The following is a 27975-nucleotide window of genomic DNA, read 5'->3' as shown; positions in this document are numbered from 1 at the left end:
TGGACATCTAAACACCATGTCGGATAGTGTTTTTTCCCCTTTTTCCTTATTGCTCAGTTATATGCAGATATTTATCCTAGGTGACCACATGTCTCACTAAACCATTTAGAAAGGCAAGCAGTTTGCTCTTTTGGGGGGAATGATTCTGTTTCTCTTAAGAAATAGGTGTTTGGATTTATTCCTTTCTTTGTCTGTTTGTTTGCAAAACAAAAGCAGTTCAGTATCTAGTCTTCTGAAAAATAGTAACTGAATAAACTGTTTCCTCACCTCTTAGTGTGATGGCTACATTTAGTACTCCATTGAATCCTTTGACTTGTAATGATTTAACCGAGTGGCCATCTTGGCTGAGTTAGAAATGGTCTTATAAAGAGGCTGTTTATCCTTTAAAAAAATCAATTTCCTATTTTTGCAAGTTCATTCTGAATTATATACCCAAGGTAACACCTGTGTTCTGAAGCATACATGTTTTCCCTGATAAGAATTATCAAATGTTCTTAAAATGCCATTTATTAAAGTACTTAATGTTCTCCCAATTCATTTGGTTCCCACAAAAGGGTTCTTATAGCCCATAATCAATATTTGGAGCGCAGCTGATTCATTGTTTAGCTCAAGTGGGTTGCTTTGAACTGGAATCTTTAAGAAGGGATTGTAAATGGATGAAGAAATAGTCTTTTTGTGCCAGTAGTTGAGATGCTTCATTGCATCAAATCTTTCCATCAATGTTTTCTTCTTCTAGATCAGTTGTTTAAAATGTGAAGCATTTCAGCATAAATTCCTTCCAAAGGCTAGAATGAACATCTTACAGAACTCTGCTTAGCTGTGGTTTTAATTCTGTCTTCTGCTATTATTTTTTATAATATTAATATATTACTGCTGGCTGAAATAGTAACAAGAAATGATGTTTGAGAAGCTCCAGTGCACTTTCTTAACCCTAACAGTAAATGCTTAAGTGAAGTTATTTATTGAATAGGCATTCTCTGCAAAATCAAGTATTCTTTTGTGTGTCCTCTTTGATTCTTAGGAACTTCATAAAGTCTAAGTTGGAAGGCAAGGATATTTGTGTGTGTGTGAAAATGTTATTTCAGACCTAGTTAGATGCATGTTTTAAAGACCAACTAAGCTGAGCATCTAAAATAGTTGAACTTAGAGATCTATCTCCATTATGAAAGCTCTGGATTGTATTTAGCAGTCAGGTAAGCAGAAGGCCACTTGTGCAATCAATCTTTCTCCTCCCCTCATATATATATGCCTGTATACACCTAAGTACTTTTCCAGAGAGTATAAGATCCTCCATGGGGGAATACAGTGGAGGAGAGAATCACCCAAACTTGGGCAGAGGTGACTGACATGAGCAACTTCCCACTCACACAAGCTACCTATGCCCAATTTTGCACAATTCTATGCAGAATTTATCTTCAACTTTCATTTTAAAATTAAAAAGAGCAAAGTTCTAGCTCTTTATAAAGGATGGGGAACCTACAGCTTGCTAAATGTACAAGTCCCACCAACCCTGACTTTTGGCCATGCTAGTTGGGACTGATGGGAGTTGGAAGTTCAACTCTGGAGGGTCACAGGTTCCCCATTCATGCCAGAACAGCTGCAGAAAGAAAGAAGATTTGAAAATATGTGGGTAGTGTCTGTCATAATTTTTTTTTAAAGGGGTGGGGATGTGAGTAGGCTATTCAGTGGTTGAATAAATCAGTGTGTTCAGACTGTGCATAGTTCTTGGCCCTCTTACTATTACCCAAGAACATGGTCTGAGGGCATATGATGCAGGCATCTGACTGAAGCAGAGCATGTCTGGGTCTGGGTAGCATCTCTATGGGAGATATGGGAATCTCAAATAAGGCACCTTAAGTTCCATGATGAAAGCAAAGTTGGAAATTCACTCAAGCAAATTTTGTTTAAAGCTGCATTTATTTTTGTTCATTTCTACAAAATTTTGCATAACAATTGAAGTTTTAACAGAAGAGTTTGATGAAATAATGAGAATGGAAACTGGCTCATTCCCTTTATTTAGTTAGTTCCTTCTTTGAAAGCATTACCTTTACAATATGCAAGGAAGAATGGATGCTGTAGAAATGCAAGAGAGGAAATGATATTTATAGGCAAAAGACTTTTTGGATAAGGTTGCACTCCTCTCCACCACATTGAAAACTACTGTATTATAACAAATATAAGTGAAGCTTTGATTTTTAAAAATGTTCTTGAATTTGTGGTAAAGGTAGATTTGATTTGTTTTGTGTGTTTAATCCAGGACACTTGAAATGGACCAAAGCCGAGGATATTGACATAGAAACTCCAGGATCTATACTTGTGAACACTAACCTGAGGGCTTTAATAAACAAACACACATTTCTTTCCTTACCTCAGCATTTTCAACAATACCTCTTGCTTTTGCTTCCAGAAGTAGATAGACAGGTAAGGTTGTTTTTTTGTTTTTTTAAGCATACAGTAATTGCTTTCATGGGCATTCTTTTGTAATTGCTGCTTTTCTACAGCTTAACATGATGCATATTGTTCAGACTCACTGACACAAGTAAGTGCTTCTCAACACCATGCATAACTAACTTATGGAATTCACTGTCAGAGGAAGTCATGAAGTGGACTAGCAAAGGTGTTTTTAAAAAGGATTAGACACATTCCAGAAGAAAATGTGTAACGAAGGCTGTTAGCCATAACAGCAAACTATGAAATCTCAATCTGGCTGTGGTGCCTTATAGAAGTTATAGCAGCGGTGCAGGGACCACTTCCCGCCCATTGATTCATCCCCTAGCAGTGTTGTAGCATCTACTTAGCATACAAGTAGGGCTGAGAAAAATGTTTGTGTTTTTCAGCTTTCATGTCAACATTCACGTGCTTGATAATATAGAACTTCTTGCTGAACAGCTAAGCAAATAATTTATTTGCTGTTTGGATATCTAACCAGTTACATGTCAGATATGGGTGTGTAAAGCTCACAGAGTCTAATTCTTAAGGTGCAGGGAACTGTATAGCCCTTGAGCCAGCACACAGAGCACAGCTCAGAGAAGATCCTGAGCTTTGGAAACAAGGCAGTCAGAGCTTCCGTGACCAAGCTGCTTCTTTCTTCTTCTTTCTTTGGTGATCACTCGTAGCCGAGTAAGATTGTCTTCCATAAACACGGTTTTAAAAGTGAGTCCATAAGTGACTGCGGAGGCCATTTCTGGATCCACACATCCTTCCACAGTGGGGACATAAGTTTCCGGGCAGGAGTCAATCATGGTGAGGGTTTGCCAAGCATGCCTTCCTCTTAGCACATTTCTCCCTTGTGTCCTGAGTTCGAGCATCTTTGAAGCCCATGATACCTTTGGTAAAGGCTGTTCTCCAACTGGAGCGCTCGCAGGCCAGTGTTTCCCACTTGTTGGTGTTTATGTTGCATTTTTTGGGATTAGCCTTGAGAGAGTCTTTAAACATCTTTTGTTGACCATCAGAATTACGCTTTCCACTTTTCTGTTCGGAATAGAGTAGTTGCTTTGGAAGACGATAATCAGGCATCTGTACAACATGACCAGTCCAGTGAAGTTGATGTTGAAGAATCATTGCTTCGATACGGGTGATCTTTGCTTCTTTCAGTACACTGGCATTAGTTCACCTGTCTTCCCAAGTGATGTGTAATTTTCTTTGGAGACACCAAGCTAGGGGATGCTTTGCAACCAGCTGAACAAAGCCTAGGCAGATTTCCTTTATATGCTTTCTGTGAGCCCTTCCCCAGAGCAATGTGATGGGGAGCAGCCCTGCCCTGAACCTGCCTTGCCTATAGTCACATGGGATAAACTATGTTTCAGCTCAGGTCTAGTATGGACTTGTGTAGTTCGCCCCATCCGCATGATGTAAGGCCTTCAAATGATACAGCAACACTATGAAAAGTGCCTTCTATGCTACTGCTATAACATCTAAAGGGAATAACTCCTCCTTACCAGTTCTTAAGAACCAGTAATTTTTGTTGTATGCAGCATGGCGCTAAGAGGATCATTCTGTCAGTGCAAGAATGAAGCAGCAACTCCTTACCCAAAACATTGCAGGATTTCACTTAGCTATGCAACACTTGTTTCAAATATAGACAATCTGACTGGTGTTCCACTATATTTGAGGGATATTTATGCCTTTTCTCTTCTGTTTCAAAGAAAAAAATGGTGACACCTATTTCATACTTGTCCTTAAATGGATTGACTGCATTCTCCAAAACTTCAAGTCCTGTGATCCATCCTGATCTGTTTTAGGAATTAGAATTATCTGACACTGATAGATCTGATGGAGGCTTACTTACACTTCCCATCAGACCAAGGACTACAGGCCCCCTCATTTCAGCTATGGGGAAGAACAACTACAATTCTGAGCCCTTTTGCTTGGGCTCGCCTCCACTTCCAGGATCTTTATTAAAATCCTGGTAGACCAAGTGGCTTTCCCCAGAAGCACAGGCATGAGGATCTATTCATATCTAGGCAATCTCCTAGTCTGATCATCATCTCCTAAGGGTAGCTCCAAGACACAGCTGTGACCTTATTGATGGGGTAACACCATGGGTTTTCATCAGCTGTACATTTCTTCCTATATACACCCTTTTCACATAGTTTTTCTGCCTCCTGTCCAACAAATCTATATAAAGGCTCCAGAAAAGCACCTGTGCAGTGAATCCAGATCTCATTTTCAGTTTACTATTAATGATGGAATCAAGTCTAGATTCCATTCATTGGGCAAAACTCTACCCCAGACTGCTACACATTCTTCTTGAGGTATAAAGCTTCAAAACACCAACAGTCTCAACCCAGACATCCAGGTCCCACCCAGATGCAGAACTTCTTCAGATTGTGGATCTCAGAGTCACACCTGTTTGGGTATATTCTCTTACAGGAAGCTAGTTGAATCTTTCCGACAATAGAAGCTAATTGAGCAACAGGAGAAGTGAAAGTGTTTATCTTATAGCAATGCAAGCAATGGAGAAAGGGCAGGGGACTTTCTGATCTCGGATGGCAATGTTGAGCAAAAGGCACATCTGGATAAGCTCACCGGCTAAGCAAGCTCTACAGATGGAGGATCAAGGAAATGCCTTTGGGTTGAATGGTTTGGCTTCCTTGCCCTTACATTTTGCTCAATAGAATCCACTTTCACAAGCAGTGCAGCAGAGCTTTGGGTGGCTTATTTTTAGACCTCACTGTAATAGAAGGTACAAAGTCCAATCTTGTCAGCTTTTTAACCAAATTTGTCTTTTTCTACTGTACCATAAAATCAGTTCCCTTAATGTAATGGGCAAGTGGCAAGGTTTCCCAAAGCACTTAGGCTTCCACATGACTACAAATCAATATGAGTAACCAAGATACATTTTCCATCCCTATTTTTTTTATTTTTTTTTACAAGAAGCAGTCAACCTTCCATTAAAAAGGGGTGGGTGGGAATGGAACAGTGACTTCTTAAGTGCTTTTATGCCTAGGTAATATTGAAAGGCCATTTTTATGTCTGGTATTTTAATAAATCATCCCATTACCATTTATAATGACAAATTGTTTAAGGTGCTAGCTGCAATCCAGAATGTGCCAGAGGGGTTCTGCTCTTTTATTTTGGTGCTGCAGCTCCTTCCTCTCTGCCTGTTCTATACTGTAAACTTCCCTTCGACTAAGATGATGAATTTCTTGCCAACAGTTTTCTGGATTGTGGTCATTATGTGACTGGCATAAGGTCATTATGTTCAAGAAACTGTTTTGTAAGCCAGTCTTCTTTTGTTCCTCATGGGAAGATGTATTTGTGATTACCTGCAAATATTCTTAGGCACATCTAGTTACTTTCCATTTCCAAGTACCTTGGGAATGGTTTGCATTCTGTGCCTGCTGCTAAGGTTCAACTAAGTATGTGCTGCAGTGAGCTGTAGGGCGAGGGAATGACAACTCCATTGCTTTTCTAGGGATCACAGCTGAGGGGTAGAGCGCAATGCTTTGCATGCAGAAGAACTCAGGTTCAGTTACTGGTGATCTGAGTGAACGGGATCATGGGTGGGAAGAGCTGGGAAATAACCTACCTGAGAGTCAGTGCAGGTGGTGTGTGGCTAGATGGATCAGTGGTCTGACTCAGCATAAGGTTGTGCTTTCATTTCACCTAAGTTACTTTCTAATTTTCACTCACTTTTGCAAGACAGCGGTGTTGTTGCAGTCAAACTACCCATTTTAGCAGGTGCCTAGTTTGGTGTACCTCCTCTTGACCATCATGTTGGTGTGCACAGTGTGTGAATTGGCCCACAGTATTGATGAATTCAGCATTTTTAGCCTTTCTATATTTTCAAAGTCAGGAATTATTATTATTATTATTGAAGTTGATTTAAAACACCATCTTTATTCTTTACGTTCTCATTGGTGATGGTCCTGCACATTTTATAAGCTTGCTACCTATGGTTAACAAATGGCACGCCGACTCTTACCCTGCCTAAGATAGCATAAGATGGTTAGGTAAAGGTAAAGGGACCCCTGACCATTAGGACCAGTCATGGCCGACTCTGGGGTTGCGCCGCTCATCTCGCTTTATTGGCTGAGGGAGCTGGTGTACAGCTTCCAGGTCATGTGGCCAGCATGACTAAGCCGCTTCTGGCAAACCAGAGCAGCGCATGGAAATGCCGTTTACCTTCCCGCCAGAGTGGTACCTATTTATCTACTTCAAAGTGCTTTCGAACTGCTAGGTTGGCAGGAGTAGGGACCGAGCAACGGGAGCTCACCGCATCATGGGGATTCGAACCACCGACCTTCTGATCGGCAAGTCCTAGGCTCTGTGGTTTAACCCACAACGCCACCCGCGTCAGTTACCAGGGTACAATTAGGTTTTATTGTTCAATTTCTTTTTGAAGCCAGTTTTAAATCTACAGCTCTTGATCCAAAAACTAGATGATCAGCACTATCTTCTGGCTTTGCAGCTCAGTTGGTTAGAGTGTGGTTGCAGGTTTGATCCCTGTAAGGGACAGCTGCATATTCCTGCATTGCAGGGGGTTAGACTGGACAATCCTCAACTCTATGATTCTATGAGATAACACTTCTATGAGACCCAAATCTCAATATTTGATTGGTTGATTGGTAGTACATGCTTATACCTTGTACCATGTTTATTTTAGTAGTTATATTTGTATGCCTATAGGAAAATGTTCTTTTGTTGTACTTGACCTAGTTTCTGTACATTTACACTTGAGTTTGATCTACGGTAATTAGTCATGTTTTAGGCCTCGTTGAAATCAATGAGCAAGATAATCTTGTTGATTTCAGAGAGACTAATGCATTTCCTCTGGTTCCAACTTATTGTACTTGTATAGTCTAGCGTTCCTACTTTCCTCTTACCTTCTGTATCATAGTTTGTTATCCTTCTCTTTTTTCGCATTTCCAACCCTATTAAGTACTAGGGTTCCTATTGGCACACCAATGTACCGTGACCAATATAGGTGTCTCACAAAGCAAGATGAACATTAGATGTGGTGTGTTTAATGTACATGACATACGCTTCTACGTTTGCAATCTGACTTGATATATATCCTCAGTTTAATACAGTGAAGAAAAACAGCTTTTGATTTTAATTTGACTTGGAAAATCATTTCTCATTTCCCATTCGGTATGTAAAACTAGCTTAAAGGTTCATCAGTACAATGTTATGAATGCCATCAAACCTCCTTCTTAATGGCCCTGCACAGTCCTCCTTCAGGAGTCAAGACAATTTATGAACCAGTCCAATGCATGATTTTGAACTGCAATTACAGAGCAGCTTGGACACTGATGCCCCCCAAAGCTTACACTAATACCCCATTGAAAAAATTCATCTTTGTGGAAGTTGCTCAATTGAACTGTTAGCATATTATAATAACCTTTTCTGGGTTTTCTAGATCACATGCTATATGGGACTGTTTTTTGATCTGGACACTTATGAACACTTTTCTTTTAATTTGTTTGAATCCTCAAGATGAAACGATAGGCAGGCAGAAAAGGGATCTAACATGAACCAAATAGTTTGTTTCACAAAAATATGGGAGAGCTATTCCATATCGTTTCTTTTCTCTTTCTGATGCGGATACACTGAATTAAATTTTGTAACGGCCACTTCTGTATGACATGGAGAGCTCAAATCTCGCACACCTGATAAATTGGCTCCCAAGAGGTTTGTCCAAATTCTGAAGCCAAGGCACGATAATTGCTCAGCATTGTTTTACAAGCTATTCCCTTATATCTTAATAGTACACATGCTTTTAATTTGTATGTACTATTATATGCATTGCAAACTGAAAATCTGCCAACCAATGTTTTGTCTATATTTCTGACATTAAATGTATTTAGTGACAACCCTCCCCTTTCAAATATCTTCAGGAAATTCTCTAAATTTCTCTTTATGGCATACTCCTTTAAAAATGTAAAAAATGAAACAGAAGTTTAATGCTTTCTATTAAAAATGAAGAATCCATATTAAATAATATATAGCTAACTTACTGAGGTAAGCTTTTAGTGTGCTGAAACTCAAGCTTTACCATTGTGAAACAGTATAATAAAACCATATATAATTTATTACAGCCTGTGTTAATACTAGAATCACTGCCTGTATTAACAAAATCTTTTATTTGAGAAATATACCATCTAAATATTAATTATGTAAGATGCTTGAATAGTAGCTTTTATATAAGAGCAACAGCAATACTGGTCAGGGTGAAGGGGGAGAACAATAATGGATTTAGATGGTTTAGTTTTTCTTAATATATCAGCCATGTAGAAGAGCCTGATTACCTATAAAACAATGATACATCCTTTCTGAAGAGCATTAGGATTTTAGTAGAAATTATATAGAAGGTTGCCAAATTCTGTAACATGCTGGTGTTGCAGTGGTCTCTGGCAACAAGAGTTAATTTAGGCATCAGTAGGAAATTAACTGACCAGGTGCTGTTCTATTTACTAATGTTTGACATTTTAATGGCTTGTGAAAATAGCCACTGGGCTATGACAAATGTCCCCCCCCCCCCCCGTTAAGTAGAATAGAAACAATAGCTAAAATGTTTCTGGTGTGAATTCTTTGTAAAATAATTGCTTAAGTTTGGGAATTAACATCTCCATTGTGCTTAATCAGACAAAACCAGAATTCCAAGCCCAACAGAATAATAATAATAAAATGCATTTCAAAAACATTTGTTGTTCTGGCTCATTAAAGCATTGCCTTTGTTGGACAGCATTTCTTGAATGCCATAAAAATTAATAGTGTATTTTAAAAGTGCTTTATTAGCATGTTTCTCCAAATACTAATTTAGCTTTAGTGGTTAATTGTGCCATCTCTATGGCCGTGGACTGTTGAAGTAAAACACCTACTTTAACACTAAGAATTTAAGTTTTTCTCTTTTTTACACTATTTCATTCCAAGTAGAAATGCATCCTCTAGGGCAGGGTTTCCCCAACTTAGGTCTCCAGATGTTTTTGGACTATAATTCCTATCATCCCTGGCCGCTGGTCCTGCTAGCTAGGGATGATGGGAGTTGTAGTCCAACAACAGCTGGAGACCTAAGTTGGGGAAACCCCCCTCTAAGGCATCTTTTTGATCTCATGGGTTTTATATTCTTTGTAGGAATTTTGTAGAACAGATTTTAATTGGATGTAATTTGGCTTATCCTTCTACAATTCTTCTCTTAGAACAAATCTTGACAGACTAAGCATGGCTGGAAATGGAAAGTGAGAAACTTGATTTGGTATGCCTTTTAAAATGGGCATCTCCACATTGCAGATGTCCCTACTAAAGGATTCCCTCATTTGCTGGAGTCCATATTGTTCTTTTCAGTCCTGTTCAGACCAACTGAACAGTTGTTATCATGGTGAGATGGCTCTCAGTGGCCTCTCACTATAAGAAGAGAGATTGGTGAATACCAAGGCTTGGCAGCTAGGGGATAGCTCTGCCATTTTCTTGATGACATTGTGGTTACTATTCCCAAGAAGTTCAAGCTTGTATCCTGGGAATATGTGATTAATAAATACATCAAGAGTTTCCTTTCTTCTCATTAGTTCCAAGAGTAACTATTCTAAGTCCCATCAGTTTTTGCCTCCTTTCCATGACTCACTTTCTGAAAGTCACATTACACTTAAGATCTCTCCTTGATTTCTCTGTGCATCTCAGGATCTTCATTAGAAAGTTGATCAAGCAGGGGCACAGAAAGCAGTAGTATGTTCCTAGTACTGTGTGGCTTTTCTGGCTAGGAATTTCTACCCTAAGCAATTCTGTGAATTAATTTTTCTTTTAAGGTTTCTTACACAGTGTAAGATTTCTAAAGTGTTGGTCTCACAATTGGTTGCTGTTTGTTAAAAAAAAACTTCTCAGAAAATGCTACAATTAAGTAACAATTGCTGTTAGACATCATTATATATATATATAGTGTGTGTGTGTGTGTGTGTGTGTATGTGTATACATACATACATACAAACAAACAAACAAATGGTTCACACCATATTAACTTCTGATACTGCTCAAATTATTTTTCACCGCAGTTTTTGTTTCAGCCTACCTACTGTCATGAAAATATGTGCTAGATCAGAAACTGAGTTAGATTGTATGGATTACAATGCGTCTTCCTTCTGAATAAACATGCATCAGATTACGCTGTTAGAATCAGTAGTACTTGATCATCCTTAATGTAGGCACACAGATGCTGGGTTAGGCCACTTGCATTTAATATGATGACTATAATGAAAATGCTATTTAAATATTAGATTATCCCTCTTGTTATTCCCACTTTCTATCCTTCCCTGTTTCACGTAATTGGAGCTCTAATCTTATGTACTCTTAGTTGAAGCAATATCTGACAGTGTCTTCTGCTACCACCGGCTTATTTTCTAGATGGGAAGTGATGGAGTTTTGCGCCTCAGTAGTTCCGCTCTAAATAATGAATTCTTTGCATATGCAGCACAAGGGTGGAAACAACGATTGGCAGAAGGTAATTTTCTATTTGTTATTAGATTTAACAAAATAGTGATTTTCCCTCCCCGAAGAGATGCCTTCTTGTGTCATGGCCAAGAATACACACACTCAAAATACATTTGTAAGATAAAATGTAAAGTGACAGGACTTAAAAATTATACACTCTGGTTCATCTTCAAATTGATTTAAGCACATCTGTTTATTGCACCTGAGTAAGGGAGGTCACTTGGGCAGCCTTTTCAAAAATACGAACAAGCATTTTCATCAGTGTCAACTTTGGAAACCTAAATGCATGTGACTAAATCAGCCAATGGTATTTCAGGAATGCCAAAGGTAGTGCTGCAAATAAAATATTATTGTTGGTTTCTCTCAGATTAATTTTGCTGAAATTTGAACAAATGAAGGTCTAATTCATTTCTGCTCCAGAGGCTAGGACCCGAACCAATGGATTCAAGTTACAAGAAAGGAGATTCAGACTAAGCAACAGGAAGAGCTTTCTGATAGTAAGAGCTGTTCGACAGTGGAACAGACTCCCGTGAAAGGTGGTAGACACCCCTTCCTTGGAGGTTTTAAAGCAGAGCGTTGGATGGCCATCTCTTATGAGATTCCTGCATTGCAGGGGTTGGACTAGATGACCCTCAGGGTCCCTTCCAACTCTATGATTCTATGAGACCTGGTGTCCCCCCCCCCCTTACTGCAGCCATCCATGCCACCTGAAAAGCTGCTCCCAAAGGTTGGGGGACCTTCTGGAGCAGCATCCAGGACAGTACAAGGAACTGCAGCTGGATGAGGATATTGAGAAAGCTGTGGTGCATGTTTGAAACTGCTTGGACATGTGCACTGGAATCTCTGGAACTTGTCCCGTCTATGAAATCTTACAACACAAATGTCCAAGCTGTGTTTGCACATTGTCTGTTCAATGGCGCTTCTGCAGAGACCCCCACTCAAATCCCAACTGCACCCTTGTAAAAATCCTTAGGAACTTGTATTCAAATATTTGGATACAATATTTGGATATTTGGATACATATTCAAAACTGCCCTCTTTGTATCTTTTAGGAGAATTTACTCCTGAAATGCAGCTGCGCATCAGACAAGAGATTGAAAAGGAGAAGAAAACAGAGCACTGGAAAGAGAAGTTCTTTGAAAGATTTTATGGGGAAAAGTAAGTAGCAAAGTAAAAAAAAAATCATTAAACAAAGAATTGGCCTGAGATTTACATTAATATATTAATATATACATTAACATGTATTTCTTTCACATAGATCAGTTATTTGGTTTAAAAATAAACCGCCTAGTTAATTGTGGCAATGGTTGTAGCCTCACATTATTATTAGATTGTGACATGTTTTTTGCCCATCTCCTGCCATTTCTTTCCCTCAAAACCCACTTATCTAGAAAAGTCTTGCATGGACCACTGCAACTTTTTCTGCCTATGCTTTTCACTATGCCAGTGATCCCCTCCGAACTTCTGTCCCCCACTAATCATTTATCAAACCATCTGCTTTATCTGAACTGTAAATTTACGAGCAGGGACAATGTCATTTCTATATTTCAAGGCAGGTTGTTGGAGATAAATGTGAAGAGAGAAGTGTAATTGTAGATAATTTATGGTACTGGCAGCAGCTCTGGTATTGCAAATAGTGGATAAAATTATTGCAGTATGTCAGCAGTTTCCTGAAATGCTGGTCTGCTCCAATTATATTTAAAGTTGGGATGAGCATGCAGTTTAAAGCATAGAGGGGGCAGGAGGCTGACCTGCGGACGTTCCCCATTAGTTTTTGTCCCCACAGTCTCTTTGCCCTCACTGCTATTCTGCCAGCTTTGCTCACTTCTGGTATCAGCATCTCCCACTCATGTACCCCTTTTGTACTTTAATTCATGTATCATGCCCTGGTGTTTAACACTCATACCACATGTTTGACACAAGTTTAAACATTGCCATGCATATTTTTTTTCCGAAAGTTGTCATGAATGCAACAGTGTTCTGGTTTAGTTTTAAATTATTTTCTAATCCATAAGACTGTTGTCTCTCCAGGGCAGAAGCTCTGAGCAGTGAAGCCACATTCTTTCATCTTTTTTTATCGAAACTGCCCACTGAGATGCTGCTCCAACCAACCAGAGTGAAAACAAAAAGTGGTCCATAGCCAACCAGGAGGTAGTGATAGTTGTGGTGGCATTCAGCAGCAGCAAGCAAGCCCCAGCATTTCCATAGCTGGATATCCAGCCATGCCCCACTTTCTTTTTGTTCTGGTTGATCAGAGATGTAACAGAGCAGTGAGCCGCACTAGTGTCCAGTGGGAAGCCTGCTCCTGCATATCTCTAACCAACTAGAATGAAAAGGAGGCAGCCCATTAATCAGATACCCACCAATGGAAATGCTGGTGATTGCTTGCTAATGACCTGTTTCCTCCTCCTGGTTGGTGCAGTTCCGCAGTTTTATGAGTCAAATGTACTTGTTGTAGATGAGGATCTCAGGTTGTCATCTAGAGATTGTGCTTTTGTAGCATGGATTGAAATTAATGCTTTCTCTGAAATGTGATGATTGCATAATTAACTATGTGATTTCTGACTAGGCTGGGAATGTCAATAGAGGAATCTGTGAAGCTCACATCTGTACAAAGCAGTAATGAAGAGCCTTCCCTCTGTGGGTCTTCAGAATTGCCTGGTCCTTCAAGAGAGTCAACGTTTGATGATCATGAGGAGAAAAGCAACCAGCTGCCACTATTGCCAGAGAGAGATTTTTGCCATTCCCTTTGCAACATGGAACATGTTCCCACCAAGGATCTAATAGCAGAAGCAGAAGGCATTTTGATACCTGAAGAATCTGTTATTCAAGAGGAGATTGCTGAGGAGGTTGAGACAAGTATCTGCGAGTGTCAAGAGGAGAGCCATAAAGCGGAACATGTGAATTCCGAGCAACTAGTCAGCCCAGTTGGTACGAATGAAGAAACAGAAACTTTGCCACTTTCAGGGAACTCTGATGTAGTAAGTACATTGTGTCAAGTTGAAATTAAGGCGGAGGAGAGATTGGAACACCCCCAGGAAGAAATGTCAGTCATGACCGATCAGCTGGAAAACAGTTTATCACCTTCCCAGTCTGCTTCATCTGCAAACTCTCTCAGTAATATGGAAGAAAAGGATCTGGAATGTACAAAAGAGCTAAGTCCTCATGGAAAATATTCCCCTGTCCTCAATGGTTCCTTATTCACTGGTGGAAGTGTTGCTGTACATATGGAGCTTCAAAGTGACCCTGATGAACAGTCTTCTGAAAATGCTTGCATTTCTGAAAATTCATTTTCCTCCGAAAGTCCAGAGGAACCATGTGTCAGTATTGCATCTCCTGGAGGTGACACACAGTCAACTTCAGAGGAACCTTGCACACCAGTATCTCTGGAAACAGCATGCTCATCTGACATTTCTTGCACTGAAAACACTGAAGCTGATAGTCAACAAAAACCTATTGATGATCATTTAAATACATCTTTAATATCTGAAGTATCTCCCATGCCTGCCTCACCTGTAACCTCAGAAGCATCTCTGATGTCAAATTTGCCTCTGACTTCAGAGCCATCACCAGTTTCCAATTTACCTTTACCATCAGAAACCTCACCAATGTCTGATGTGCCCTTAACATCTGAAACCTCCTCAGTGTCTTCTGTCCTTCTAGCTTCTGAAACATCTCATTCGAATAGTCTGTTGTTACCTTTGGAAACATCTCCGCTTTCAGATTCGCCAATGAGTGAAAGATTTAGTCAGCAGAGAAAATCACCATGTTCATCTGAAGAATCCCTGTCACCACTGAAAGAAGAAGTGTCTACCATTGCTAATAATTCTCAAGAAGACGACCTTGCTTCACAACAGAAACAGATCCAAGGTGTACCTGAAGCCATGAAAGCTGTCACACCTGAGGCTTCAACAGTGGGAGAGTCCCAGTCTAGAAACATTACTAACCAACCATGTAGATCACATACCGAAATAGAAAAATCATTCATTTCTTCTGTGGCAGAACACTCTTCTCCAGAAGTGATAAAAATTAGAAATCATGGTGCTCTACAAAGAACTGAAAAGAAAAGTACTGTCTCTCAGCTAGAAGTTTCTGTTCTAACAGAAACAGCAGGATGCAAAAATACTGAATCTCTTCCATCTAAATCACATGATAAAATATATACCTCATCCTCATCAGAAAAGTTGTTCTCGGAAGTGGGTAGAAGTAAGTCTCACAAACTTCAAGGGACTGCACAGAGTCGGTTTGAAAGTTCTTATTCAACAAAGTCATCAGAGCCTACAAAGTCGCCTGAAGTAAGAGGTGAAAATAGGGACCTGGAGATTCCAAAGAGGAAGACTGCTGAACACCATGGTTTTGGGATCTGCAAAGAGAAGCGAGCGAGAATTGAAGATGACCAGGTACATCGTAATACATCAGCAAGTTCATCTGAGAGGGAAGCACCACCCAGAGAAGAGCCCAGAGTCCCACCTCTTAAGGTAAACTGAAAGGGCAACACTTAATGAAACAAAATTGACAGATAAAGGTTTCTGCGGAGTATACTGGGATTTTAGGTAGGGTTGCCATACATCCCTGGACATCCTCAGAATACTGTGGTTGAAAGCAGTGTGCAGGTGGAAATTAGCAAGATGTCCTGGAAAATCCAGACATATGGCAAAAGCTCAACAACTTGCCCCCCCAAAAAAATCTCAAAAACTTTTGTGTCTGGATTTTCACTTTTTGAAATATGGCAACCCTAATTTTAGATAAGGGACGCAGGTGGCGCTGTGGGTTAAAGCCTCAGCGCCTAGGACTTGCCGATCGAAAGGTCGGCGGTTCGAATCCCTGCGGCGGGGTGCGCTCCCGCTGCTCGGTCCCAGCGCCTGCCAACCTAGCAGTTCGAAAGCACCCCCGGGTGCAAGTAGATAAATAGGGACCGCTTACCAGTGGGAAGGTAAACGGCATTTCCGTGTGCGGCTCTGGCTCGCCAGAGCAGCAATGTCACGCTGGCCACGTGACCCGGAAGTGTCTCCTGACAGCGCTGGCCCCTGGCCTCTTAAGTGAGATGGGCGCACAACCCCAGAGTCTGTCAAGACTGGCCCGTACGGGCAGGGGTACCTTTACCTTTACCTTAATTTTAGATAATTCAATAGAACAATTCCAGCTAGTGGATTCTTTCTTCTATAAGTTTATATTTAAAGCTAAAGATAAAAAAATAAGTAACCAGCACACAGAGGAACAGGGATTCCCACAACATTTGAATGGTCTGGTACTCTGTATGTGGGTTGAGGTCCCTGCACCCACCTATGCTATACTAACCTAACAAATCTGTGTCAGTTTTCTGCTCAGTTTCATAGGTGTTTTTGGTCCCATTTTTGGTGACTTTTTTAAAGCACTAAAAGTTTACATTTCCCCATAAATATGCGTTCTTGTATGCATTTTCCCTGCAAAACACGTACCCATTTATTGAACCAAAACTTCATCAAAAAAATTGGAGAAGCTGATAGGTCCCAGTCATCTGGGATTTATACATCCAGGTCTGGCAAATTGGTCTGTTTCACTTTAAAATGCAGACAAAATTAATTTGTCCTACAGTATTGTATGTATGTATGTATGTATGTATGTATGTATGACAGTTCTTTTTTTTTTATTCCCTTTTAGATCCAGCTTTCCAAAATAGGCCCCCCTTTTATCATCAAGAGCCAGCCTGCTTCCAAACCAGAACCAAGGGCTTCTACAAGTACATCAGCCAGCAGTGGGAGGAACACGGGGGCTCGAACCCTTGCAGACATCAAAGCAAGAGCCCAACAAGCTAGAGCTCAGAGGGAGGCAGCTGCTGCAGCTGCAGTTGCAGCAGCAGCAAGCATTGTCTCTGGAGGTTTAGGGAGCCCCTGTGAAGGGGGGAAGACCAGGACATTGGCCCACATCAAGGAACAGACCAAGGCCAAACTGTTTGCAAAGCACCAAGCGAGAGCCCACTTGCTTCAGAACAACAAAGAAGCCAAGTCTCAGCATGCCTCTAAGGAAGGTCCATCAGCCCTGGAGATCTCTGCTTCTTCTGAAACAAAGATTGAAGGTTCTACTGGTGTAATTATAGTTAATCCCAACTGCAGGTCTCCTAGCAACAAGTCTGTTCACCTTCGGGAAGCTACTGTTGTACTGCAGCAGTCGCTTAACGCCCCTACTTTACCAGAAACTAGTACTGACATCTCTGTTCACAATTCTGATGAAAATATATCTGTTTCTCATTTGTGTGAGAAAATGCTTTCATCTACCTCTACAGAAAGTAACAGTGTGTCAGTGCTATATAATAAAAATTCAGTTCCCATGTCTGTGTGTAGCACTACTATGTCGGGAGCAATTAAGGAACTTCCCTTTGCAGGCTCTCTGGATAAGTCCTCTGTTTCCATGTCTGTTGAAAGCACGGATGCAAAACCTTGCAATGTCAACATGCTGAAATCCATCCAGGGAGCTGACACTCCATGCATTGCCATCATGCCAAAATGTGTTGAGAACCCCACTGCACCAACCACAGCAGACAGCACCATCTTGTCCAATTCCATAGATGAGAAACGGTTGCCAAGCAACAATGCAAACAGTGCCATTTCCAGCCAGTACACCAGTGTGCCAGCTTCCTCCATTGCAAGTAATTTGCCAAATCACCTGGTTGGCAGCTCTGTTCTGATTCCTCCTGTGGGATCTACAAATAGATACTCTGATAAGATAGCCATAACTGGATGCAGTGACCCTACTTCTTTGTCAAATAGTAGTTCCGTTAGGGCAGCTTTACATTGCAGCGAGACACTTCCATTAGTGGATTCTGTTGGCAGGACTTCCATTTCAGTGTTTGCCAGTAATATGATGACAGTAACTTCTTACGAGAACTCCACCAAGATGAGTGCTGATGCTATGGAGAGAAAGTCTGGAGTGAGAAGCCGATTAGATGTATCTGGTAAATCTTCAGTGGGTTATGCACAGGCTCCCATGAATAGATCTATACCTTGCAAAGTCATTGTTGACCACACAACAACAACAATGAACTCAAACTTGTCACTGGGTATTTCTGTTGAAAACTCAGAAAACAGCACAGATATGCAGAGCAGGCCTCTTAGGACAGAAACTGCCTCACAAAATATAGCATGTCCTCAAGTGTCTGTAATAAGCAGGCCAGAGCTGCTTACTAATGAAAATCTGGAGCACAGCACTGGCTTCAACACTGTTACAGGAAAGCAAGAGGGCAAACGTTTGCAAGCACCATGTACCAGTCTTCGAGAAGTGCCTCTCATGCCTCAAGAGAAACGACTTGAAGCCCTTCCTCCCAGCCAAGGTTTTTCAGAACAGTTACGTGGCCCATTGGCTTTCAAGAGTGAATCAGACAATGTCTGTGCCAACCCATATAACCCTACTAGGAGAATCTGTTGGAATGATGATGAGGCAATGAGCACTGACCAGTCTCTGGTCAGTCATCTTAATCCAAATAAGCATAAAGAATATACCGAGCAAAACTGTTTAAAAAATGTCAAAACGGAGCCTTTGGGTTTTGCACATCTAAATGAGATGCATTCGAGGAATATTGTGACAAGCATCACCATGCCTGTTAAGTCGGAAGTGAATGAATCTGACAAATGTTTTCGGATGGACACGGAAGATTTTGCAAGGCCCGAAATGCCTCTCCAGGGTGCAGAAATAGCCACAAGTGCGCAGCCAACACAAAACTCCAAGACATCTGTTACAGATTCCATGGAAAACTCTTTGTCCTTGACAACAGAAACACTAAAAAGAGTGACAAGTGCTGGAAGCTCTAGCTGCCGTTTGTCTTCAGTGGAAGCCAACAATCCGCTGGTGACACAGTTATTGCAAGGCAACCTGCCACTGGAGAAAGTGTTGCCACAGCCCAGGTTAGGAGCCAAGCTAGAAATTAACAGGCTTCCCTTGCCTTTGCAAGCTACCTCAGTATGCAAATCAGTGACATCTGAGAGGAATGCAATTGAAAACACTTCCAGTTCTCCAAATACAGATGGCAGAGGATTTACAGTAGCCACCATAGCCCCACTGCAAATCCGGAAGCGTGAGAACCACCCCAAAAAGAGGATGGCTAGAACAGCGGGGGAGGTTAAGTGTGAGCCTGGGAAGCCATCAATGGATGCAGTGGGTCCCTGTATCATCAATTCCAGCATGGGCCAACTTGGGCACGGCCAGCTGTTTAAACAAGAGTGGTCCGGCAAGCATGCCATTCAAAGCAGAATTGCACATAGCCCAGAGATCAAGCAGCAGAAGAGGCCTCTGCCCTCGTGCAGTTTCCAGCAGAACCTATTTAACATTGACAAAAATGGCAGCTTCCATGCAGAAGCAGGTACCTCACACAGGCAGCATTTCTACCAACTGCCAATGGCTGCAAGAGGCCCTGTTCCTACCACCGCTTTGATGCAGGCGACACTGAAGGCCCCATCTGGCTGCAGCGCCTTTGCATTCAGCAGGCACCTAGAGCAGAAGGTTTTGGGAGAGGTCAACATGTCTGCAGCACCTCACCAACTGAGGCTGGCGAGTGTTTTTTCCCCTAACGTTCAAATTAAGGAAGGTGATGACATTTCTAGTGCCTCACAGACTCTGCAGAGCAAAACATTAGTGCATCCTCCTCCCCCTCTGCCCCCACCTCCTCCCCCTCCGCCACCCCCACCGCCCCCTCCTCTTCCCAGTGCAGAAGCTCCATCTGATCACAAACAACCGGCAGTTACCATGGAAACCACTAAAAGACTTAGTTGGCCTCAGCCGGCAAGCATCTGTAGCAATATAAAATCTGAACCCGTTTCTTTTGAGGAAGGTTTAAGCAGCAGCTGTGAGCTGGGCATGAAACAAGCATCTTATGATCAGAGCGAAGTAAAAGAACAGTTGAAAGCCTTTGCGTTGAAAAATGCCGACTTCCCTTCCTATTTACTTTCTGAGCCGCAGAAGCCTTTTGCCCAATTAACTGCTCAGAAAATACAGACTCAGCAGCAGCAGCAGCAGCTCTGCGGAAATTACCCTACGATACACTTTGGTAGCACAAGCTTCAAAAGGGCAGCATCTGCAATTGAAAAATCTATCGGAATTTTAGGAAGTAGTTCAAATACAGCCCCAAGCCTATCTATTCAGAACACTCAGATTCCGGTTCAGAAATTTGCTGACAGCAGCAGTGCAGATGAGCTGGAACTGAAATGCTCTTGCAGGCTGAAAGCCATGATAGTGTGCAAAGGCTGTGGAGCCTTCTGCCATGATGACTGCATAGGTCCTTCAAAATTGTGTGTAGCCTGTTTAGTGGTTCGGTAGGATCCAAAGTAGAGATGCAGTATCCCTGGTTAGCAGTGGGGAAGGCAAAGGCAAGAAAAGGAGGAACTGGAATATTTTAGGCCATTTTGTATCTGGATACAAAATGTTCTGGGGAAGCTTTGTTGAGAAATGAGTTGTACCTGCTTGCATGGCTCATCCTAGTGAGAATGACCCCTTGGAGTAACGTGCACAAAAAAAGTTAAAACATACCACACTTTCGTTAAAGTACTTTGATAAAGTAAAGCAAAAAAAAATTATGCATTTTCATTTCTATTTATGTGCACAAAGTGCTGAACATTATTTTTTCCCATGTATAAATGTAACATATTCTTCTAGTAAAAGAATTACGAGATCCATAATTCTCCAAATTTCTGTGCATGGAACTGTGCAAGAATACAGGAGAACACTAATTGACGAAGAAGAGACAACGAGCAGGAAGAATAATATTCTGCTATCACTAGCAGGCCATTATAACTACTGCAATTTGGCAGTTTTTGTAACAATTACATTCCTGAAGCCACAGTTGCCAACCATGGTTGACTTAATACGCAGCAAAAAAAAATGGAGGGGGAATGAGACACTTTGGTAATTTTGGTCCCTTTAGGCTGCTGTACTGAAGGAAATTTTTAATTAAGCCAGGTGTTGAGGGTTACCTGTAACAAATTGGAGTTTGCATGATTTTAGAAGTTTGGAAGTGGAGGGTGGGGTGGGCAGGGCAGAGAGAGAATAACTACAATGATTATAATATATTAATCCATTTATCTTCCCCAAACCTCATCTATCAATTTATCCTGAAGGGAGATACTCAACTTATATGCATATATGGACCATATTATGTAAGCATCAAGCATGTTCTGAGCAATATCATTTCAATAGCCTAAAACTAAATCTTCTTTGATTCTCTGTGTAGATCCAAAAAAAAGCAAAAATAATAATGTGTGATTTACAGTCCTTTTAAATATGTTTACAGCTTGATATATTTTTAAATATTTTACTAAATTTACTTGTAATCACTTTTTTTGTGTGTTAGAGAGTTCACACCACAAATATTTTGTAGGATGGCTAGAGGAATGAAGAGATTTTAAAGGGATACTGCATCTTTTAGCTCTCAGTATTGTATTTAGTAGTGGTTTATGCTGATAGTTATATTTGAGACATATTGGCCACCAAACTAGGGGAGAAGAGCTGAGGCAAATTGCTTACTTCTCATTATGAATAAGGAAAATATTTTAAAGGGATACAAATGTGGAGTTTGGCAAGAGGAGATTACTGGTTATCTTGAAAATGGCTTTTCTTTCTTACCATGGAGAAATATGTCATTCATACCCACACAGTATAAACTTACTAATGCCTGGCTGTCCATGCAAGAAAACTGACAATTCTTACTACTCCTCATGACAGATTTATAATGGCAAGGTGCTACACTAAATTCTGCCCAGAACAAATATTTTAAAATTTGAAATAAATTGTGCTACATTTATGTTTTATTCCAAAGTATTAACTTAGTAAGGGAAATAAAACTAATATAAAATTAAGACATACTTTTCTGTTTTGCATGAGTTTAACTTTTGTTACTAAAGAATAAATTAAACTTTTCAGGCATATCTGCATGTTAGTGAGGTTCAGCTGTTTAGAAATTGTATTTATTTTCTTATCGGACCACATTTAACATGAACATCTGCCATTCCCCTATTTTTATTTTTATTAAATAAACTGGAATAGGCAGGGCTTAACATTCCTTAAACCAGAGGTTATATGGTTTGACTAGATTCCTGTTTTGTTTTCCTAGCAAGACCAACAGATTGTCTTGACACTCTTCAATATGAAAGGAATAGATAATCATAATTGCCTTACCGGAACTGGCAATGTAACAGAATAGTGTAGATCAAAAGCACTCATTTGTAAGAGATAAATAATATGCAGATTTTCAGCACTTTCAGGTACCCTTGAAGAGATTTTGCCTCCAAAATGCCTATTTTAAAAGCATGTTTTTGTAATGTTCAAAATAGACGGCTAAATGGGGCCTTTGTTAAACATGCATGTGCTTGCATATTTAGTTAAAATTTAGAAGAATTTAACATTAGAATTGTGATATCCTAGTTAAATGCAGTGGATGAAATCCCAGTTCCAGTAAATTCCTAGGAGCAAAGGTGAAGTCTAGTTACTGTCTATCTTTTATCAAAATAACCATGGGCATCAGCTTTTAACTAGAATGTCTTCTACCTGTCCTAAGGTTTGTCATCTCTAATGAAAGAAAGAAAATTTACTGTGAAAATATACCACAGGAAATCTGGACACCATTCAGTGAAAGTTAAGCACTTAAAGCTACAATCCTATGCATTCTAACATGAGAGTAAACCTGACGTGATTTATTGAGGATTACATCCAAGTAAACCTACACAAGTCTCTTAGACTTACATGGAATTTTGACTACATCTTTTGTTGATCTATGCTGTGGCTAGCCTAATATTGAAAGGAGTTGTACTTCAATTATAAATGTTGAAATAAGGACCAGGATGGACAAGACTGCAGCAGATGTCTTCATTTAAAACCTAGATGCTCCTCAATTATATAGAGGTCTGATTTGGGGGCAGGAAAAGTGGCACATGTGTAAGGAGCTCGAAACCCTCCCCTGGTTCTGCTTCTTACCTTCCCATAGCCTCTGCTTCCAGGCTTACTTAACCAGAAATGCCTAGCTAGGAGAAAGGTGCTTCAGTGCATGGGAGACGAGCAGACAAAGGAAGTTTTAGCATTCCTCTCTACTGTGCCCCTTTGGCAGATAAAACACCTCTGCTTTCTGCACAACTGCAGGAAATCTGGCTCTATACACACAGATTTGCTACTGTTGAATCTAGTTTGGCACAAAAGATATGGCTAATGACAGAATATTTACTCCTCTGTTTGGGTCTGCATGGATGCATGTGTGAGGGTAGGGTGGCTGTAGTTGGTTTACTTAGCATATGAGAAAGTGTTCTTTTAAAAAAAAAGGCATGAGACAAAATGGTGCTAGACATTATTACATGTTTTTCAAAACTTCTCCCTAGTGGAGATTAAGCCACTATTCCCTGATGATCCACCTAGAACTCATTTGGCTTACTATTTAGAAACACCTGATGGTGGCAGTAGTGGTTTATAATATATATTTTATCTAGAAGAAAACAAATATTCTGTTAACTTTGTTATTCTGGCCTTCCTTCTCATTTTTGCCAAAATTTCAATAGCACTGGACTCTCCCGCTATCAGGCTGTTTGTGATATGACATTTGAAAGGTTTATGCATTGGATCTGAGATGGGATGAGACCCTCAAAAACTCACAACTCTGTGCATAAAGGCTATGTTTGGGTATGCCTGCACGAGCACCTTTTGCCACATTTTATTTCCGATTTTCCCAGTATTAACCTTCGTTTATTTCTTTTATGTATATGGATCCTTCCCCTCAGAATTATGGGCTCTTAAAACAAAATTAAAAAAGAATACATGCAGCAATTCACACACCTCATTTTAAAACAATGAACAAAAACAAATGAAGTGGGGGTGGGATGACAGGCTGTCCCTGAAATGTTGAGGTGGCATGAGACAAGGAATGGTATGTGAGAGTTGCCCAAGGTTAAGTAAATAAAAGAGTTCAGCTCATTTAATTAGATACTTAGAGCTGATCAAGATGTTGATGCAGCTACCTAGCTCCCCTCAAGTAACTGGCAGTGTTCACACTAGCCTCCTTGAGTATGCAATGTAACATCAGAGAAGAGACTCCTGGAAGACTGAACCTCCATCTTCATAATTAGAAGAGGGTGGAAATCAAGATGGATTTTCTCTCATTTAGAGGAGGACTAGAGATCTTCCTTGAGTCCTCTCCCCAGATGTAACACTGCTCAGCAGAGTAGATTGTTTGCATGAGGTTAGTCGGCTTCATTAACATCTCCATCAACTCTACAAGTCATTTAGCAATTCATTCCAGTGCTGCACTGAATGTTAAGTTTGTTGTTTTTATGAAAAAGTTGCTGTTTTGAGGTGAGGGGAGAAAATATGTGGAAAAACCCTTATTGTCCAGTCTTCTGCATATATTTTAATTCCTGTTCAAAGCTATTGTTTCCCTATCTGCTGCTGCTGCTTTCATCCTTTTTTTTGTACTTGAAAGGACTTGGGTGATGCCAGCTAGTCAGAAATGTTACAGTGAATAGTAGAATATCATGGTGCCATGTAAGCAATCAGATTTGGCTACTGGATGATGCCACTGGGGGCAAAGACACTGTCCTCACATATCCAGGCCTCTAATCATTGCAGTTGAAAGAATCATAGAATTGTGGAGTTGGAATGAACCACACAAATCATCTAGTGCAACCCCCTGAAATGCAGGATTTTTTTGCCTAAGGTGGGGCTCGAGTCCATGAGCCTGAGATTAAATAAGCGTCTCATGCTCTACCGACTGAGCTATCCAATACTTTTATTCCTATCTAGCTCAAGTTATGCAAAGGGTGCATTTTGTGGAAGGAAATGATCACAAAATTTCCCATCCCATTCCAGTGTGGCACTAGTTTACAGGACAACACATATGAGCAACATGTTCACATCTTTAAAAATCTGTTTAAGTGCACCTGCATACCCAATCCAGTTTGGGTTCTGAAGCACATGTCTATGGCCATTCAGGTACACATTTATGTCACTCATACTTTACAGTGGGTGAAAAGCCACTTGCCACATAAAATGTTGAGCTTCTGACTTTCACTTGAAGAATCCAGGAAGAGGAGCCCTAACCAAGAATAAACTGAGATTGCTGTTTTTCATGACTGCAAAAATGAGCTTAGTGCAAAAATATCATGTGTTAACCATTATGGGGAATGAAGTTTATAAAGTTTTTCAGTAAATACCCACAAAGTTTTTTCACCTTCATTTCAGCACTTTTTGAAGGAGAGAATCTTCCTCCTTGTGTTCTTCTATGTACTCTCATATATTTTACACATATCCCAGAAATCTGTACATAATGGTGGGACATTTGCTGTGTGCATTTTGTGTTCCTACAAAGAGTTTTCTAAACTGAAATGCCCTTGTCCTGTTATGGACATAATGTAAAGATTTGGTGAAGTAGGCAATCCCCAATTTTGCATTCCATTTACTTGCTATGGTGTAGTGCATGAAATTAATCTGGGGGGAAGGTTGAGCCATAAAGCAAAGATGTATTTCCTCTGTATTATAAATCTCCCTCTAAAAGTGGTATGTGTTGTCAGGGTGAGTTACTGAATTCTATTTCAGGACCATGGAATTTCTTGCTCAGTTTCTTCTAAACTGGTGCATATGGTGCTTTATAATGCAGTTTCTAAAGTGAAATTACCTTATGCTGCAGCCCTAATAAACACGCGCACAATTTCAGAGAAGTTGTTATAGTCTCTGGTTTTGCATAGTATGATGAAGGCCCAGGATCAACACTCAAAACAGCTAAAAAAAATGGCATCTAATGGGATCATCTTAGCTCACGTATGTCAGGCCATGTTAGACACTGAATGACTCTGTGTGGCAGCTTCAGTTCTCTACAACCCTGGGGGAAAGGCCAGCAACACTTTTTCCAGTGGATTATCATGGACCTGTGTAGCTAAATGTTTCTGAATCTAAGAGGGAAATCCTGTTGTCTTCAGTCATCATGCTTCGTCATTGTAAAACCAACAAAATAGTATTTTTTGTCTAATTTAAAGGAGCTGCTTCTTTTATAGCACATATTTCGCTTTGTACTATATTTGATAGTTAAAAGATAACTTAGCCTGTAGAATACTTTGTTGTATTTGTACTGTTCATGAATGTTACAAGAAAAGTGCTTTACTTTGTTGCCATAATTCTCTTGTACTGCTGTAAAATTTATTCTTTCCTGCTTTACAAAAACCTAAATCAATTGCCATTTTTGGTACCAGGTTTTGTATATGTTATTATTATTATTTTTAATTTTGTCAGTATTTGGAATGTTTACATCTCTTTGACACTAGCCATTCAATGCCTTTTTTAGGGTAGTATTTCTCCTGCCCATGATAACAGCAATGTGAAATCAACCCATATCTGTCTTGCATGAAGAACATACATTGTGTGTGTGATAGGAAATCCCTACCATGCATAGATATTTTTTCATCTGCATAAAGAAAAATAAAACCTCCTTTCAGTCCTCTACCAAAGAAAAAGAAAACTATTCCTATAGGACAAGTTCTTCAAATTCTCAGAAGGGGGAGCAGTTGATTTCAATGGCATTGCTACAGTTTACTTGTTATGCTTGCTTTATTACCTGACTAAATGTGACTGAGTGGGGGGAAAGTTTTAACTTTTTCTTTTTGTTTTTAAGAGGCAGTGTTTGGTTTAGAATTCAGGGATCATGCTCTCTCATCAATGGTGCTGTTTGTCTTTCTTTTTTAAAAAGAAAACCATTTGTTGCATACAAAAGTAAGCAAATGAAAATATTTGTTTTGTCTACATGATTGCTCTTTACCCTCCCAGTCCCCTGAAAATAACAATTTGGGCTTCAATATTGAAATATTCTAAAGAAAATAAAAACAAAAATAAACATGGTTTGTTTGTTTGTTTCCCCTTGCATTTATATAGTGTGCTATATGAAAACAAGCTATTCATTGTATATGAGGAAGATAGAAACCAAAAAAAGGGGGGGGGGATATGCACATTTTCAAACTGGTAATCATCTGCATTTATGTTGTACAAACTATTTTTCTCCTGTTCTCAAAATAGCCCCAAATTAACTTGTGCTGTAAAATGACGGCACACGAAATGGATCTACGTACCTATAATAACTACAGAAATATACAAAATGAATTGAAATGTGAAGTCATGTCACATCCACACAGATTTAAGGTCAGCTATATGCTGAGGAATATATTGGAGAACATCCAGTGTGTGTTCTCTCTCTCTCTCTCTCTCTCTCTCACACACACACACACACACACACACACACACACAGTGAGCGCTCTTCAATGTGTGACTTTGGCTGTTCAGCCAGTCATGCTGGGTGCCAGTAGAAATCCCATTCAAAATGTCACTAGGGAGATCATCACACAATTGTGATGGAGATTGCAACAGTGGCCCCAGCCTGCTCTCGATACATCTCTTTTCCTCATGTTGTGCAACAGCTAGACAACATCTCTACTGTACCTCAAAATCTGCTGCTGGTGGTGGTAGTGAAAACTCACCAGCCAGCACAGTAGTTCCTTTAATATTACCTATTAAATTAGAACTGGGGAGCAGAAGACGTTTTTGAGGAAGACATTGAAGCCTGAAGGTTTCTCCCCAAAATTAATTCACATACCTTCACATATGTGCTACATACAATCACTAAAACAAATGGTTTGCAGAAAGAGTCAAGCAACACTAAAACCAACTCCTAAAAGTTATTAATAAGACACAGCCAGTGTCAATTAAAGCATTGATTTAATTTCCAGAGGCCTATAGAAACAAACAATGAAGAACTTCTGAAAAGGCATTTCTAAGCCTTGGGGCTATCACAGAGAAGGCTCTTCTCTCGCTCTCTTTTTATTCTTCTAAACGAGCACATCTTAATATGCAGGGAAGCTCATATAAGAGGAGTTGGATTTACTTACATGTCCCAGGCTACAAGGAATATTACAGCCAGCACACTGAATTGTGCTTAGAAACTATAGTGGTACCTCTAGTTATGAACTTAATTCGTTCCAGAGGTCCGTTCTTACATCTGAAACCGTACTTAACCTGAGGTACCACTTTAGCTAATGGGGCCTCCCACTGCCGCTGCGCAATTTCTGT

The 27975-nt window shown here is 40.2% G+C and overlaps 1 protein-coding gene across 5 annotated transcripts in view; it reads left to right on the top strand.

The window, feature by feature from the left end:
• ASXL3 (ASXL transcriptional regulator 3) overlaps positions 1-26768 on the top strand; it is a 100371-nt gene extending 73603 nt beyond the window's left edge. For 3 of the 5 annotated variants that reach the window (XM_081918480.1, XM_081918481.1, XM_081918482.1), the window contains 5 exons: positions 2258-2421; positions 10840-10936; positions 11979-12084; positions 13496-15404; positions 16567-26768. In XM_081918480.1, the coding sequence (XP_081774606.1) occupies positions 2258-2421; positions 10840-10936; positions 11979-12084; positions 13496-15404; positions 16567-20211 (5921 nt within the window). In that variant the 3' untranslated portion in view covers positions 20212-26768. Of the gene's footprint in view, positions 1-1027; positions 1194-2257; positions 2422-9666; positions 9753-10838; positions 10937-11978; positions 12085-13495; positions 15405-16566 lie in introns of those variants that run through there. The other 2 variants (XM_081918484.1, XM_081918483.1) reach the window with 2 other exon arrangements.
• Positions 26769-27975: the final 1207 nt, after the last annotated feature.

This window comes from Podarcis melisellensis, assembly GCF_964234715.1.
Source record: "Podarcis melisellensis genome assembly, chromosome: 7".
Lineage (NCBI taxonomy): Eukaryota > Metazoa > Chordata > Lepidosauria > Squamata > Lacertidae > Podarcis > Podarcis melisellensis.
Note: the sequence above shows the minus strand (reverse complement) of the source record. Positions and strands in the feature narration are given on the sequence as shown.